This window comes from Hetaerina americana, unplaced genomic scaffold (assembly GCF_022747635.1).
Source record: "Hetaerina americana unplaced genomic scaffold, ioHetAmer1.1.p SCAF_7, whole genome shotgun sequence".
In the NCBI taxonomy this organism is placed as follows: Eukaryota; Metazoa; Arthropoda; class Insecta; order Odonata; family Calopterygidae; genus Hetaerina; species Hetaerina americana.
In genome coordinates, this window is record NW_027287316.1 from 50,544,974 (window position 1) to 50,561,890 (window position 16,917).

The 16,917-nt window shown below is 39.4% G+C and overlaps 1 protein-coding gene across 1 annotated transcript in view; it reads left to right on the forward strand.

Annotated features, from left to right (window-relative positions):
- LOC139696955 (15-hydroxyprostaglandin dehydrogenase [NAD(+)]-like) overlaps nt 1–16,490 on the forward strand; it is a 26,396-nt gene extending 9,906 nt beyond the window's left edge. The window contains exons 3-6 of the mRNA XM_071595860.1: nt 97–203; nt 3,512–3,685; nt 5,758–5,912; nt 16,121–16,490. Of these exons, the coding sequence (XP_071451961.1) occupies nt 97–203; nt 3,512–3,685; nt 5,758–5,912; nt 16,121–16,256 (572 nt within the window). The 3' untranslated portion in view covers nt 16,257–16,490. The remainder of the gene's footprint in view (nt 1–96; nt 204–3,511; nt 3,686–5,757; nt 5,913–16,120) is intronic.
- Nucleotides 16,491–16,917: the final 427 nt, after the last annotated feature.

Below are 16,917 nucleotides of genomic sequence, written 5' to 3' on the forward strand. Positions count from 1 at the left end.
TGAGGAAACCGATCGTTAACGCTTAGTCGTCACGAGGGGTTGGATTAAGATGAGATGTCCCTCGTAAGTAATCATACCCTATTCGTTATGCCACAGGAGCCTTCAAGCAAACCGTGGACAAGTTCAAGGGTCTCGACATCGTGGTCAACAACGCAGGAGTGATGAACGACGGCTTATGGGAGAAGGAAATCGCAATTAATGTGGTGAGTGATACGTATGAAGATAGAAAGGGAAGAGCTACGACGACGCAGTAAGTCCCTCAAGGTGAATTAAAATGCCCGCTGGCCTCGCATTCATTCAAACGAGCTAAAAAATAATAACTTGCTCTAATTCTAGTCGAATGTTTTCCCCATTGCTGGTTCTTAGAGAAAAATAAGTCTTAGAGGAAATCATTCATGAAATCAGGAGATTTATGAGGTAATTTCAATGCATTTTATACCATTAGTTAACAAAAAAATATATTTCAAACTAAATCGAATCCTATCGATTAATAGGCGTCATTTCAGGCTCATTTATCTAATACCTATCCTCTTTATTGAATATGACGATATTTATGGAAAAAATGGATACCCCTAAATATTTTTGCAGTAGTCTCAGTTGAAAATGCACATTTTCGACGAGGAAATGAAGTATCCACGTTTTCCATTTGTCTTTCTTCGTCAATTGAGAAACTAAAAAACCCGCCCCTACTTCCCGATAAATCGACATTAAAATGTATTCCACCGTCGAAGGGCTTACATAAAGGAGCGCGTAGCAAGAGTTACGTACATTGTATCGCATGCGAGGAAATTTGCAATGCAAATCAAAATCGTTTGAGTGTTTGTATGGGTGCAGATACTGCAGGATACACCGAACACCGAATCTCTGACGTCGAACAACTCGAACGATGAGTATCACAGGGAGGAATTGGTAAATTGTTTATCCCATTTTTTTCATAGTTTTGCCCAATTTATTAAGATAATGTAGACATGGCATGCAATTCAGCTGGACAACTAGCAACAATACAGGGGAGCCAATTTGCATGAAAAAGTTAATGCGCATTAATATTAAAAATTATATTGAAACGTAAAACTTGCTATAATTTACAATAGTGTGCAAAGTAAAAATTGTGTAAAACTTTCGGGAGAGAACAGCAATCAATACATTTATATAAATTATTAGTTACACATTTACTTAATAAATATTAACTTTTTGTGAAGTAAAACAAATTCGCTCCCAGCCACGAATATTTCACAGAGGAACTTGGGGTTGAGGAAGACGGCGAAATTAATTATACGTTTCAGAAACAAGTATGGACTCGGAGATTAAACTAAACATTAACACAGTAAATTGTGAAAACCTTGCTACCTTCCTGTAACTTCCAAGCGGAGAGCATAGATAGAGTAAGGCAATGGTGATGAAAGGCAAAGACATGATCAGCTAGATATCCCTAACATCTTAATCACCGTCCTTGACGTTTTAAGTAATGAGGCCTAATTCTTGGAAAGTGATACTTGGGAAGGGACCCTTGGGGGTAGAGTATTTGTCTTTCAGTTGACATAATAATTATATTCTAAACAAACAAACGAGCAATCAAACGTATTCGCAAAGGTGATTTCTCATCATCTCTGCTGACTGCATAACATCTGGTGTGGAACCAAATTGAAAGTCAAACTAAGTTTCCCCAAGGACCATTAACTTCTCTCCCTAACCTATTGCTTTCATAGGGATTTCATTTTCTTCCGGCGTATATTCGTGGTATATTTAAATAGTTGCGTTAACATGATAAACATGATGCATCTGAAATCGTTGGGGTTACAATGGTATATTCAACCCTTTCTTGTATACAGAGGAAATGATAGGAAAGGGAAAGGTTGGAGGACAAAGAAATAAAAGATGGTGGGGAACAGATCAAGTCAGATTGGTGAATGATCAAGCTTCAGCTAACTAGTGAGTCAATCGATGGTAATTGTCACCGAACGCATTACAGAGTCAGTAAGATAGGTTTGGGATAATAATCAAAAAGAAATAATTGGTAATTGTATTCTCGCAAAGTTGAAAGATTAAGATAAACATTATAAATGGGTGATTTTGGGGCAATGAGCGCAGAATTGGGGGCTTATCGCAACTTACAAGGGTACGGATGAAGATGAAAAAAGTAAAATTGACGGGAAGGAAAATAAAACAAGAAAGTTCTAAGCATGATAGGGGAGGAGAAAAAAATCAATATAAGAAGTTCAAAGAAGGTTGGAAAAATAGATGTGGAGCGTATGAGGAGGCAACGGGATGCTGAAGAATCTGATGGGGAGAATTCTTGGGAAACGAATTAGAGTGAGATAGAAGGCCATAGATTATGAATGGAATCTAGGGAGACAGAGAGAATGCAGAGTTGAACAGAAGTATAATGCAATACCGGCATTGGAGCATTTGTATAGTATCGTGTTAGGTGGGGCTTAGAAAGGTTAAGCTGTGCATGAGTTCTAGATCCCTAAAAAACTAAATTGGTCGATCGATTACTATTAATTATAAAGACACTATCTTTCTAAAATATGACTCTTAAGTCGATACATAAGATACAAAGAGGCAGTTGAATGTCGAAATAGCGGAGAATGATGAGATAAAAGTAAATAGAAGGAGGAAAAGGATAATCATTTTGAATGAAATTAAGGAAATACCTAATGATGACGCCTAAGCGTTGTAGCAACACCTAAGTGTAAAACTAGCAGTGCCAAAATAAAGAACAGTGGAAAAATACATTGTGTTCTTCATTTAATGAACATGAACTACAACGAAGTTGAGCTGGAAACAATCGGATACAAATTAAGAAAGTTAGAAAGTGTGAAAAGCTAAAGAATGACTTGTTGTCACGTGCAGTACGTGCTTAAAAATATTTGGTGTCTTTTTAATCAGGGCGTAGATTTTCAGTAGTGTATAGTGCTTGAGCCCGTCATAAACCTAATGTAACCTGTTGGGCTACTGTAAACAATAAAATCTATAAAGGTGGATGAAAAAATGTTTTTTAAAGACAACAGGAAATAGAAAACTCTTGGACACCTGACAAGGAACAATGATTTAACTACAACATCTCTGAGGGTTAAGTGCTTGGTAAAAGTATAAAGATACATCATTCAAGAAGGGTCAAAGAGAGAATTAATTTCCAGTTTTGACGACAAGACCCAGCCTTTCCTGGATTTAAATAACGATGACACACTCTTCCTCCCTCCTTTTCCAGCGGTCATAATTATGTTTAGTATTTTTTGGGTGATTTGAGACACTTTTATGTTTAATATTCAAAGTTTAGTTGTGGTCACAGTGCACAGCATATAAACTTCTACAACTGAATCAACAACTCATCCTTTGAATGCAAACGTACCATTGGATTCATGGCCAATTAATATCGTGGAATTAAACTACTCATTGTATGTTGCTAATATTAATTTGAGTTGCTGTTTGTTCTCATTATCTTATTTTTCTCTCCAGATAATAATTCCTCCCACGCTAACTTTTTTCACTCCTTATGATCCTCTTGAAGACCGCCGTTTGCCGCGGGACAATCCTCGCCATGCAGTACATGGGGAAGAACCAAGGAGGGAACGGAGGTCTGGTGGTCAACATTGCGTCCATCCTGGGACTGAGACAATTCGCCGGCTGCCCTGTATACGCAGCCACTAAGCACGCGGTCATCGGCCTCAGCCGATCTTATGCCGTGAGTACTTCTGCTATTATAAAACATACATAAGCGTACAGCCGATATTAAAAATATGCACCTAACAATACACGCGTGGAAATATAATATTTAATCCTTTTGTGAGTTTATCTGATCATTTGCGCGGGGATTTACAGGTATATCAATAGGTTATCTGTTCCCTGAGCTAGAGAGATCTACGTGGGGAAACTTGGTTTTTCTCTGATCGAATTTTAAAGTGCGGAACACCTTGATAATTTTTCTCCCTTCTAGAAAAACTTCTCAGAGAGCACCGCATCGTTCTGAATGAGACACACTATGATGGAAAATCAAACACGAAACGGGAATCATCTTTCACATAAAAGAAACAATGACTTTCTACTTGAAAACATTGACTGCTCCTTTGATGGATTTGTAACTTTACATTACTTCAGTGCCTAATTAAATTTTCGTGTTGAATTTTCCTTTATATTGGCGAGGCTGAGTCATTTTCCTACAGTCACATTTAGTTTTTCCTGCATTATTTTCAATGATTTTAGTTACATCTCTTATATTTTTGCATCTAAATGGTGCCCTCTTACGTTCAGATTACCGTGAACTATACAAGGGCTAATAAGTACGAGCCTCGGGCTCACACAATGTACTACTGAATGCAATAAAGCATTCATGTTCATAAATTTTGGGGATGTGGGTGGAGTGTCGTCTATCTATTACTATCCTTGACCCCATGGCTCGGGGTTCGATCATATGTATATATATATATACTAGTATATATATATACTAGTATATACTAGTATAGTATATATATATATATATATATATATATATATATATAAGTTTCTGCTCTTTTTGAATACGTTTGAAACATTTGTAAGACGTATCGCATTATTTTGTAAATATTTTCAATTTCGCAATATTGCTCCAAAATTTAATGTATTCATTTTATAAAATACTATGCACCATGCAGGTAAAGATGGTAAACATTTCTGACTTATTGTAAGACATCTTGGCAGACAACTCGGAAATTTATAGACTGAACGAAATAACTTTGAACCCAACTTAATAGTGGCGGTTGGTTAAATGTCATTACTGGACGGAGAGGCAAAGTCAAAAAACTTGATTAGCAATAAAATTTGGTATTTGGACTTAAATAATGCTTGCAGTACAGTTCTAGAGTATCAGGAGAACAACCAGAGGGCTACTTCAGCTTTAATCCTTTTCTAAAGAAACACATTAGCGCAAAAAATAATGCGTTACAACAACTACGATACGGTGGTTACATTTGCAAAATATGCGAAAAATGAAAATCTATGACCGCGGCATGAAAGTACTTCCGAGTGATGAGGTTTAATTTGAAAAGGAAACGGGAAGTCATCAGCAACAAATTACGGAAAAATTCGAATTTCTTTGCAATTTGCGACAGAAATTTTCGCTGCCTTGCAGCATCACCAGATGAAAATCCACGACCGTAAAACCTAGGTCGTCTAAATTGATTTTTTGTGCGTGGAATTACCATGCTTTTTAAATCCTCTATTACTTCGGATGGAAAAACTCCAACAAGTAAAGCCGGAAGCAATTTGCTGTATGACAGTCAAAAAATTTCGTTCATGTGATTCTTGTCAGACGAAGATTTCAATGATCAAGAGCATTAGGCTGGTACATTTAATTTAGGGTCACTTCACCTACGAAAACAAAGATATGTGAATTTGTCAAATCTTAAAAAAGCCAACATCACGCTGATGTATGGCTAAAAAACACAATATTAGAACAAAGAAATCGGGAGCAGTATTCAAAATTTAACCCTTTGTCTTCGGAGAGCGAGCGCTCATTGTCGCAAGATTTTTGTGCTTCAGATATGTAATCCTTATTATGTGCTTCAGATGTGCTTCCTGTTGGTATTTGTAATCATACCGAAAGCGGAGCAACCGAGACGGCTTTGGCGAGGTTTGTTTGTGGAGGGAAAGATAAGGGAAAATTTCCCATCTCATTTATTTTCTCTTTTCATTTCATTATCTCAATTCACATGTCAATAACAACACTGTCACTTTTTTCCTTCAATATGTTTGTATATTTGTCCGCGCGCCTTTTTGCAGGAACCATTCCATTACAACGCCACGGGAGTTCGAGTGGTCACCATCTGCCCCGGAGTGACTGACACGGATCTTATCTCGGGAGCGGGAGGCAGACAGATGTCCACCAATATGGGAGACCACTGCAGCAGCGAGCTGAACGCCCTACCCAAACAACCGTAAGCAAAACGACATAAGAAAAGAGTTCCGCAAATACATATTATTCCGAATCGGACGGGGACAGCCCCGATTGTTGCCATCGTCGCCCACCGCGAGGATTAATTGAACCGGCGTCACTCGACCGAGTGATTAATTGGGGGTTATAAGGGTTTGAGGAGGGGAGTGATTGAATAGGGTTATCAAGAGCACCGATCGGATATCACGTATCGGTCTTGATCGACATTTTGTCGGACTACATGTTAGAAACATGAGAACCCAATGGGACGATTGAGGAAGAGTAGCTACGTGTACAATAACAACTTTGCTTTTGACTTGCATAAGCTAAGAAGCATCGAAAATTACGATAATTTACAAGAACTGGCGTGCTTTTCTCGGCGCGATGGAACGCCAACCATTGTTCTCAGATCCGGAACTCTCCGTTTTGGGGAAGTAATGACAGTTGTCAGGCAAAAACGAATTTCTCTTTTTGAATTCCTTACCAGAAATGAGTGTAACAACTTCATCAATTTTTTAATACGCTGGTACAATAAAATTTTGAATACCCCTTCCCATACGTTTCTCCACTCCGATCCATGGAATTCTAGGTTATGTTCATTCAGACAGTTGTATCATAACTCCAAGAGACGCTCTGCTGTTTACTCGTGGATGCCTGGTTTTCAAATTCTACCACGCTTCGGAGTTGAGATGTGACATGGTTATTTTGTGACAATTCGATATATTTCCCGAACTTTTTTAAACTTATGTCAACTGATTTTTACTTTTTTAATTTAAAAGAAATTTAATTGAAAGTCAAAAGCGATATAACATAAAATTATTTTCGATACAATCATATGATATTTGGCGATTTTTCAAATACAATATTTCTTTAGTTTCTGACAGTGGTCTTCTTCCCTCACACGCACACACCATGTTCAATTTTTCAGTTCAGTTCATAAACATGATGTTATGACATAAAAAACGACTTTCGACTGATAACACAAGAGGATTCATCAGTTGTATGAACGGATGAAAGATGTAATCGTGAAATATAACTGACGCAAATCTTATTAACGCACGGTTTCCCAAACAATTGTCATCAGAGCTTCCCAATACCCTAAACACATTTTCACTGACCACCCCGAAGTAAAATTTCAGGAAAAGCAGGAGGTCAGGATTAATCACTATGGGACGATTACGATGAATTCGTCTTTTAAAAATATTGTTTTGAGAAAAGCACCTTAAGTAGTTAGTTAAATACGAGCCATATGTGCCAATCCCTGTCAGTTTAGACACTGCCAAGAACAAATTACGAAAGGAAAATTTTAATTTATGAAAGGTAAAACCTATGCACAAATTTTATACCAAACGGTCAGCACGATTAATGCTCAAAATATAAACAATTGATTTGAATTTATCGATTAATCAGTCAAAAAAGGCGATCACGAAAGCTAATCAATCCTACTAAAGGGGGCCTTTGATTTGGAATTGAATGATTAAATATTGGAGGTTCTTTTATTTATTCCAATTCTCCTTTCCCATTTCCCTAAGAGACCTGAATAATTCCGAATCTTTCCAAATAGATACCACGCGAATTATGGGGACGACACTGGTCAAACGAATTTTGATATCCGGCAAGTCTGGGAAATCCATCGTTCGGGAGTGAAATCGTTGTTCAGAGGTTTATGTACACAAATGAAACGAAATACGGTCCAGAACGAAAGGTAAACATGTCTAAATCCTCCCTCATCCGTTCCTCTTATCATTTCAGCACCTTTATCGCAGCAGATCGTCAGCATCGTGCATACACCGACATGTGGGTTATCTCGTAAGGCCCTCAAAATGTGGCCACATCGAAGAGGGTACTCGTGTATTCCCCGTCCAAGTGAATGGCCAACCATACAAATTTCGTGTCGATAGTGAAAAATATCACATGAAATCTTGAACGCACATACCCTAACCCAAGTGGAAATTCGAGGTCGGTATTAAGTTATTATCACGCTCGTGAAACCAAGAGCATAGCAATATTCTGAGTTATACGACGATGGGACTAATGTTTCGATCATCCTTGAGCGCTCTTTGAGGATAAGCTCCGATTTGATCGAATATTAAAAAGGCCCTATCACTAGGTCCATATCCAGATTCCATATTACTTACATTCACATCAATACGAAGTAAGCTAAGATGGCTGCATAAAATATTTCGAAGTAAAATTTAGGGTGGATTAAAGCGTTAGACTAATTAGAAGATGTTCACGTTGAGGCACCACTCTCGACGTGATTGGTAGGATTTTTTCAATACCATCCTGATCGAAGACTGTTACATACAGAGAGTATTCCGTTTCAACTTCTAACGGAAGGACGTGTTTAATCATACGAAACAGAATAATTATAAACCCAACGTTCACTGGTAGTTTTACGATGGACTCAAACCACTATTAAACGGTACCCTGGCGCTCTCGCCAACTAATGAAATGAAATTAAACTAAAATGGAAGGCGGAACGGTGGGCGGAAAACTATACCCTTTGTTACAAATTTAAGACAAAGTTCTTCATTTGGTTAAATTTTCTTAAGCAAACGTGCCAACTCAAGACTTCTTATTCAATTAGTTGTGATACTCGGATACAGCCAAAAGACCAGCGACCACATTTATTCAAATGCCATTAAAAGACAATATTTTACTTGTATACAATAAGTTGTTCTTCCCGGCTGGTTAAACCAATCATAGTAGTCAGTATAATGGGAGTCGACTGACAGTTAAGGTCATTTGCGCCATTAGAATCAGGTGGGTGATTCGGCAGGGGTAGTATGTCCAGGGAATGGAGGAAGGGTGCAGAGAAACTCGGCGTTTTCATTAGCCTACTCTTAACGAAAGGCGCCAAGGGGTCCATGGTTTATCGTCCCCACAGATAGACCGCGTGCTTCACTTGAAATGCTCTCCACATAACACCGAAATCATAGATCGGGATACCAATGAAGGTACTTAACACCGGTATTCGAACCAGGGACCTCAGGGTGGGAAGTGATTGCATTAGCCACCACATCATCCCAACCCCCGTCACAACAATCATCTTCCTTGCATCTCGCATAACTCCCTCAAAACCTTTATTATCTGAGGCCTTCTCGACTCGTTTTACTTAGGGAATCGAACCATTAAAAAGAGCACTTTCCACGAGGCGAGCACGCCCCCTGAGCTGGAGGAGAGGACGAAATGCAGGGACCAGCACGTGGTTCCGTCACGCCGCTTTCCGGCCGGGGAAGCACTTTATATTTTCCGTCTCATCGCTCGCGCCCTCCGCCTCCCCCACTCATTTCCAATTCTCCCCAATTGAGCGGAATTGGTGGACAGACGGAGTCTGTTGGCGATGAAGGTCACCAAAGAGAGAGAGAGAGAGAGAGTCTGGGTGGTAGTAGGGGTGTGGTTAAAGGAGGGAGAAGGCGGAGGAGTTGATTAAAAAAAAACATGGATCATTTGGGAGAGCTCAGTCAGCGCCACGGCCCTCATTGCACCGCCGTCGGCCTGCACGTACACGATAGTCTAATCACGTAGACGTCCGTCTTCCTTTTGACACTATCGTTCCTTTTGCGAGAGAACGTAAAAATGGGGATGTTCGCATTTCATAAAAAGCTTTCCCTAGAAAACATTAGTTATGACCACTGTCAGGACGCGTTAAACTTAGACAGATACCACGTAAAAAAGTGTGACTGTGAGATAATATTATCTCGCACTCTAACGAATACAAAATGATTTATAACTATTCTCGAGTGATATAAATTGATTAAATTATTCAACGAGTCCAATGCGAATCACTCATATTTTAAAATAAATGAATATACCTTGAGTGAAATCCTCTCTGGTCTTCCACCGGGTTCGTGAGTCCATGGCGACACTAACCCGGTGGAAGACTCGAGAGGACTTAACTCAACAGATACGCCGGGAAAGCACAACATTTTTCCTTGAATTAATATATTTATTATATAAGGGCATGCGAGAGTAACTTTATAATATATCTTTATTTTAAAAATATATGAATACTAGTGCTACACTTTATTTGCCTGATGTTACGAGAGGAAAAACCTAACTACTAAGACATGAAGCTATAGGCACAATGTCGAAACATTTAATAAGAAAACAAATTCCATTTAGAATTTCATAAAAAAATTTTATAGGGGAAAGGTTGCAAAGTGACTCAAAGTGTGAGTGTTTTTCTCCCGGTCGCATTTTTTCGTTAAAAATGAGCTTATGTCTCACCGTAGTAACTAAATGTGTTTGAGGACAACAAATGACAACATACATTTTATTTTAACTGTTTATTTCAAAACTTATTTGATTTAATAAGCTCTTCTGAAGCCTTCTGAAGGATTGAGGGTATTAAGGAAGGTAATTTAACATTATCTAGAATTAAATTTTGAACATGGTCAGATACATAGATCAACATGAAGTTGCCAGGGAGCATGGTACATTCCTGTAGGACAGAGTGATTTTTGAGTGTTAATCCTCACTGTTGCGCTGGAATTTATCAAAACAAACCCATTAACAAACCGTTTTGCTAGCGAGGACAAAAATGAAATAATTTATGACATTAAGTAATACTTTAGCTCTACTTACTGTCGTAAAAAAGTCACCAGGATGACTGGCTAAATAAAACTTAATATTTCGCAAACTTGACTGATTTTATGAATTGTCCACTGAATTTCATTCCCATCCTCAGTTATTCCCATGCCTCTTTTACCTATTTCCTCCACGCACACGTTAAAAAGCACGGATAATAATGGACACCCTGCCCAACACTACCCATCTCATCCGCCACCGAGCAGTTTGAGACATGTACAGGTTGCGGACAAGTCGCTCATTCCTCCAATCTACTCCTATTTTCTGCAGTGTATTAATTAATTCTCCCTAATTTACTTCATCGAACGCCTTCTCTAAATCTAAAAAAACAAAGAAATACATCCTGGTAGTGTTATATGCTCCTTTCTATCAGTAAATTCATTACTGCTATGGCATCACGTGTGCCTTTTCCCTTTCTGATCCAGAACTGATTATCCCATAAGTATAATAATAAGATCAATAAATATATATAAATATATACATACGAGAATTAAAATTTTCGTTGACATAGCCACCTTCTCCAGCTTCTTTCTTATGTGTTTGTATTAAACACACAACATAAATATATTATATATACACACACACACACATACTCATATACATATATACATATATATACACACATACATATATATATATATATATATATATTTATGTGTGTGTGTTTAATACAAACACATAAGAAAGGAGCTCAAGAAGGTGGCTGTATCAACGAAAATTTTAATTCTCGTAGGAGTTTCTTTCTTTTTTGTGTACGTCACACCTGTGTCATTTCTTTTTCAATTGATGTATATATATGTAATATATGTATACATGTATATATATATGCATAACTGTATGTATATATATGCATATATATACATTTATATATGTACATATATAATATATTAATACGTATGCATACATACACAAACACGCTCGATATGGGATTAGAATGGGCGGGATGATGTAGGCACGGCAAGTGTATAGTATGAAGGAACATGGTGTTTGATTAGGGGGTTCGGATCCCTCTCGTCCTCCTCCCCTCCCTCCCCCCTGCTCGAGGGCTGATCGAAGGAATGAGAAGGGGGAGTGGGAGGGTCGAGAGATTCCCAAGCCAGCGGTGGAGATGGCGCGCGTCGTGAATGGGAATCAAAACAAATGACACCGGTCGCTTTTGTGCCCCCGCTGCGGACAAAGAGTCGCTATTCGTGTACACGCTTTTAAGTCGAGGGCCTCCGAGGCGAAGGAAGTCGGTCGTTAAAATTGACTTCCGCAAACAAACCGGGGAAACAAACTGGTTCCCGCGCCAACTCTTCCGAGGCCTTTGAAAGGCACTTACTTAACTCACGCCAGGATATCTCTCACCTGTCCCCTCAAGAGCGCGACTGGAATCTGCCTTGAGCCCCAAGCTGCAAAGAAATGTCGATGAAAGAAGAAAGTCAGTTTGAATGACTAAGTTACATAAAAAATCTGGCTGCAGAGCTCTCCCGGAAGTAGGTTTACCAAATCGTCGTAGCTCTCGAAATTATCCTTTTCGCTTTTGTTGTTGTAATGGACATCTCATTGAAATTTCTCCCTGTGTTGCTGAATTTCCTGGTTTTCCCCCAGGTCCTCTCATTCGTATATCCCAAGCATTCGAGGGCATATGGCAGGGGGTGTTAGGCTACCAGGCATAAGAACATTTATTGATTGATATTTCGCAATTTGAGTTCTACTGCTGTGGTCTCGAAATGTGCGAGGGAAAAATTCTCCCTTACAGCAATCGGTCTTGCTGTCAATTTTCCTTCACCTATCACTGAAAACTCGCCCATTAACCCCATTCGGCACTACGATTAATACCTCCTTACTAGTGATGGATTCGAATGATTATTACTCTCTACCAGCCACGGCCTTTCAATTCATAATGTGACGATTGCTTTTTCTAAGCGGTCACGCTGGCTGCTGTCATCTGAGCTGCGCACCAGCTCCATCTCCCTCTCTCACTCGAAGGAAAATATTTCGCCTTCGTAAACTCCTTCGTGCATTCATAAACTAGAGGGAACGGGTTACAAATGATCCGGATGACTCATAGGAAGGGAAGCACGATCCGTCAAGTAGGGGAGGGGATGGGTCTTGGCTCGCGTTCACTTGTAATAATTGCCTCCGCTCTTAGATACCCTGCGCTGTATCTCAAGTCTGTTTCTAGCACATTAATAAATCGAGGGAAGCTATTGTGTTTCCAGAGTTTTGCTCCAGCATTTACGCAAGATGGCTCATGAGCGATGGCTAACGCTCGTACTCTTCAAACGGTTCGTTGGGTCGGCCTGGACTCAAGAGAGATTATTCGGATTTAATCATTTGAATACATTGTCATTGTTATAGTCACGCTGGTTGACCGTGGTAGCATGGTTTGGATCCGAACAGAATAGCATACTGGGAAGTTTTTGTCGCGATATTTGACGGGATTTCATTGACTTGCTGGCGGTCCTTACATCGTGTCTTGGGAGCATGTCAATCGTTCTCGATTTCATTATATCGGACGATACACGAACGCACGACGATAGTTTAGGTTAACTGGTAGTACCAGAGCGCAGGTCTTCTTCTGGGTAAATGAATAATAAGGAAAGTTTCTTAAGACTTTTAAGTAAAGAAAGTAATTGAAACGAAAACCGTCTCAGCACACCTGGAGAACAAGTACAGGTCGAGAGGATGATTATTATGATGCTAAATCGTCTTAGTATTACAAACAAAAGAGCTGAACTCGACATATATTCCGAAGTTTAGATAGTGACATGGTTTTGGAACAGAGAGATACAGGTACCTGTATCTTCGAATTTTTTTAATAAGATTATTAATCTCTTGCATTCCTACTGCATTTACGGTATTTAAATAGCAAGTGTAGATTCCATTAAATGCTAAGAATTTACACTTATTCTCGACCTCTCTTGGTTGAAGCAGATACGGAGAAAATGCAAAAAGCTAGCAAGAAATTAGGATTTATCTTTAATCTAAGGATTTATTTTTATACTACAATTTAACTAAATCTCTTGCATAAATTGAAAGTTGGTCTCTTCAGCGACGACGGTAAAAATGCATCCCCATCGTACTACGGTAGGAGAGATCATGAAGTTGGCGGTCTCGGCTATCCCGTTTTCAAGATTCGAGAGTGGAAGCGTAGGACCGATGGATTTAAGATGCCATTTTTTCCCGCGAACAAATAGTGATGATGACTGCAAACGGCATCGTTAGGAGGAAAAATATCATGTTTAAATTCTAAATACTCTACGAAATAATGTTTTGATCGCTTAATCTAATCCTTATTTCATTGCTCTTCTTGTTACTAGCAGCTCGTCTCGGATGTTCTTCCATATCTAAGTACTTCTCTACGAGAAGTACTTAGATATTGAAGCGTATGTAGCTGTAGTGAACATAGCCTCCAACATGTGAAATATGTGGAATTTTAATTAGTAGATACGATATAAAGTAAACTTGCATGCGTGGTGTGGAATCACAGCCTGTAATACACCCTGGTGTGACTTTCAGGAAACCACGTTAAAGTAGAATCTCGTCTGAAATTTCGTAATAAAGTTCAGGAGTCATCGTGATATTTTCACGGGAGGGGGTTACGATGTACACGGTCGGTGTCTTCAGTACTACATTCCCATCTCATCTACGTAGACACAAAAAATGATATTTTCGAGAGCCTGGATTCGAGTCCTGTCGGTGGCGGAGGGTTGTTAGGGGGCACCGGCCATGTGAATGTAACATTATGGGTATTGTGTACGTAGATGTAGATAATGACTATTTTCCGCGGTTCGCTGAGTGATCGTACAGCTTTACATCCTTACAGTAGACCCATTTGACACGGTGGGCATCTCCAAACGCCTGCATCTTACTCGAAACCAAAAGACGATTTAGCGAAGCGGGCTGAGAAACTCCCTCGTTAATGGTGCCGATGGGACTTCCGCCACTCATCCCCGCTAGTTTAGCTCTTCATTTCGCCTGGACGGTGGACAAAGGGTGCCCGAACAAGACCCCCACCCTCTTGCAAGCCATAATTCACCCTGTTTCGTTAAGTGGGGCACAATTACTCCCCTCGCATGTCCCGGATCCGCTGATTTGGCCACATGGGGAAGCCGATTGGGGAGAGGATTGAGGAAAGGGAGGACGGGGGGAACAGGAGAACACGAAACAACCCTCGCACCTCTCCAAATGTCGCCCAGGCGTACGGTTAGGCTCCCACATTGGGGGGAGGCTTCGCTAGGATGACCACTGTTACCCTTTTATGTTGAATTATCGTGTCTGGTGTGGAGTCATCCCCTGACACACATCCCAACGGTGGCTTTTATGGTACCAGTTAGATGTACAGTTACCCATACATTATATACTGCAAACCGCCACGGAGGTGTGTGGTAGGGTTATTGTCACTGGCCATTGGCGATGAAGTTGAGAGCAAATATGAATTATCTGTTAAAGGAATGGCAGGTGGCAATGGTTATTATGCTCGCGGACCTTGATCTGTCCACCTTTATTTTGATTTCGTTTCAAATGCGAATAATGCGAGGTAAGGACGAATGTTTGAATCTGTCAGTTCTGGATTCATCGTCATGGCGTATCTCTCCAGGTGTACGTATCAATCTCCTCCAGGATGCCTTCGGCAATTCCATCCTCCGCTTTCCGCTTCACAGTTCTGAATACTTCTCGTAGCTCACGATTAATTTCTCTTTCTATATGATACCCTCGAGAGAAGATAATATTCATGCTCAAGGTACAGTGGGTGTTCCAGCTAAGTTTTGAATGCAAAATTAACTTTGACTTAGTTTGAAATTTATTAAAACCAAAATAGTTACCTCTTCTTGGATCCGCACCTGGTTCCACTTCCTCTCCGCGTATTTTGTGGCACGCCACGTTCCAACTTCCTTTCTTTTCATCTCGTTTGGACTTTTTGTGGCACTCGAATCAACATTCCCCGTGCCCGGATTCAAACAGGTACCATGAAACCTCTGTTACCCTGAGCGATACGGCATATAAAGTCGACCTCCGAACGGACTAAAGTACGAATTAATTCACGAGTTTACATGGGGCTTTATCCATCATCATAATGAGTCATCAGCTAATTTAGCTTTTTCAGTAAAAAAAATTCATTCAATACACAAACTGTCGTCTTTTCTCTGCGATTCTTATATGACTTCAGTATATTCTCATGTTACCCAACATCTTGATTCTCTTCTCCCCCTTTCTGCTCATACCATTACTAAAGTTCTTTGACAAACCGTCTCCTCGTAACAAATAGCCTATCCAGTTTACTTTTCTACCCCTAATTGTTTAAATGTTCTCATTTCCGTGATCGTTTCCAAAAAGTCTTCATTTCCTACCCTATCTTTTCAACTGATCTGCAGCGTTTGCCTTCACATCCCTAAGCTTCAATACTCTTTTCCTCTGTTTCAATTGACTTACATACGCCGCTGCATCATACAGAAATATAATTCATAGAAAACACTACCTTTTCTCTTCCTTAAATCCAATGTTAAAAGTTTAACGGTTCACATTGTATTCTTTTCTTAGTTGTTCGATCTTATCCAAACTCGGGGATTCAAGAGGATTCGACTGAATTCTTGCGTTCTGTTTCCATATCTAATAAATGATCTTTCTTTACAGCGTTGATTTCGTTGCCAAGGCCTTCATCCATCTTGTTCGCGAAGGCCAAAACGGCGTCATCATTGTCCAGGAAGGAGGGGAACCCTTCTATGAAGTCACGATCCCTCACTATTCCGAGCTCAAGTCAAATAAGTGATGAAATTCGCCACCTTGTCAGCAATCTAATACCAGCTAACAGCTGAGCAATAACTTCCACCGTCTTTTTACCTTTAAAGCCTAATCAATACCAAATCAAATGCATAATTCCTAAGATAAGACAAAATTACTTTCGAGTAATTCTTCAGTATATGCAAGAGAAATATAAATGTCCAAATGCTATGTTTTAATTCATAGAACCATTGTAAAATGTGAATAAAAGGCTTAAAAATGATTTATCATTCACTTTAGTTGAAATGGTAATAATCATCCTCGAAGTCGTCACCGAGTATAGGACTGTGGACCACATGATTTAGCGCGGTAGGTCTCTGATTCTTTTTTGTATTTTTCCAAAATTTTGTTGAGTCTCTAATGTGTAAAATGTATGCTTGCATTTTAAAAATTCTTTGTCATGTTATAATAATTTACTTAGAAGACTGAGATCTCCTCGGTAAATTGGGAATTACTGTTAAATTTACTAAGCATTAATCATTTTATATTTTGTTGTGATAAGAATCATATAGGATAGGATGGAGGGAGCTATAGTCAACCAATCTCAGGATTGAACGACCAATGAATGAATTTTGTTGGGCTATTTCCATAGAGTTCAAATATATGTCAAAACATAATAGAGTAATAATTTCAGACGAATCATAGATGTA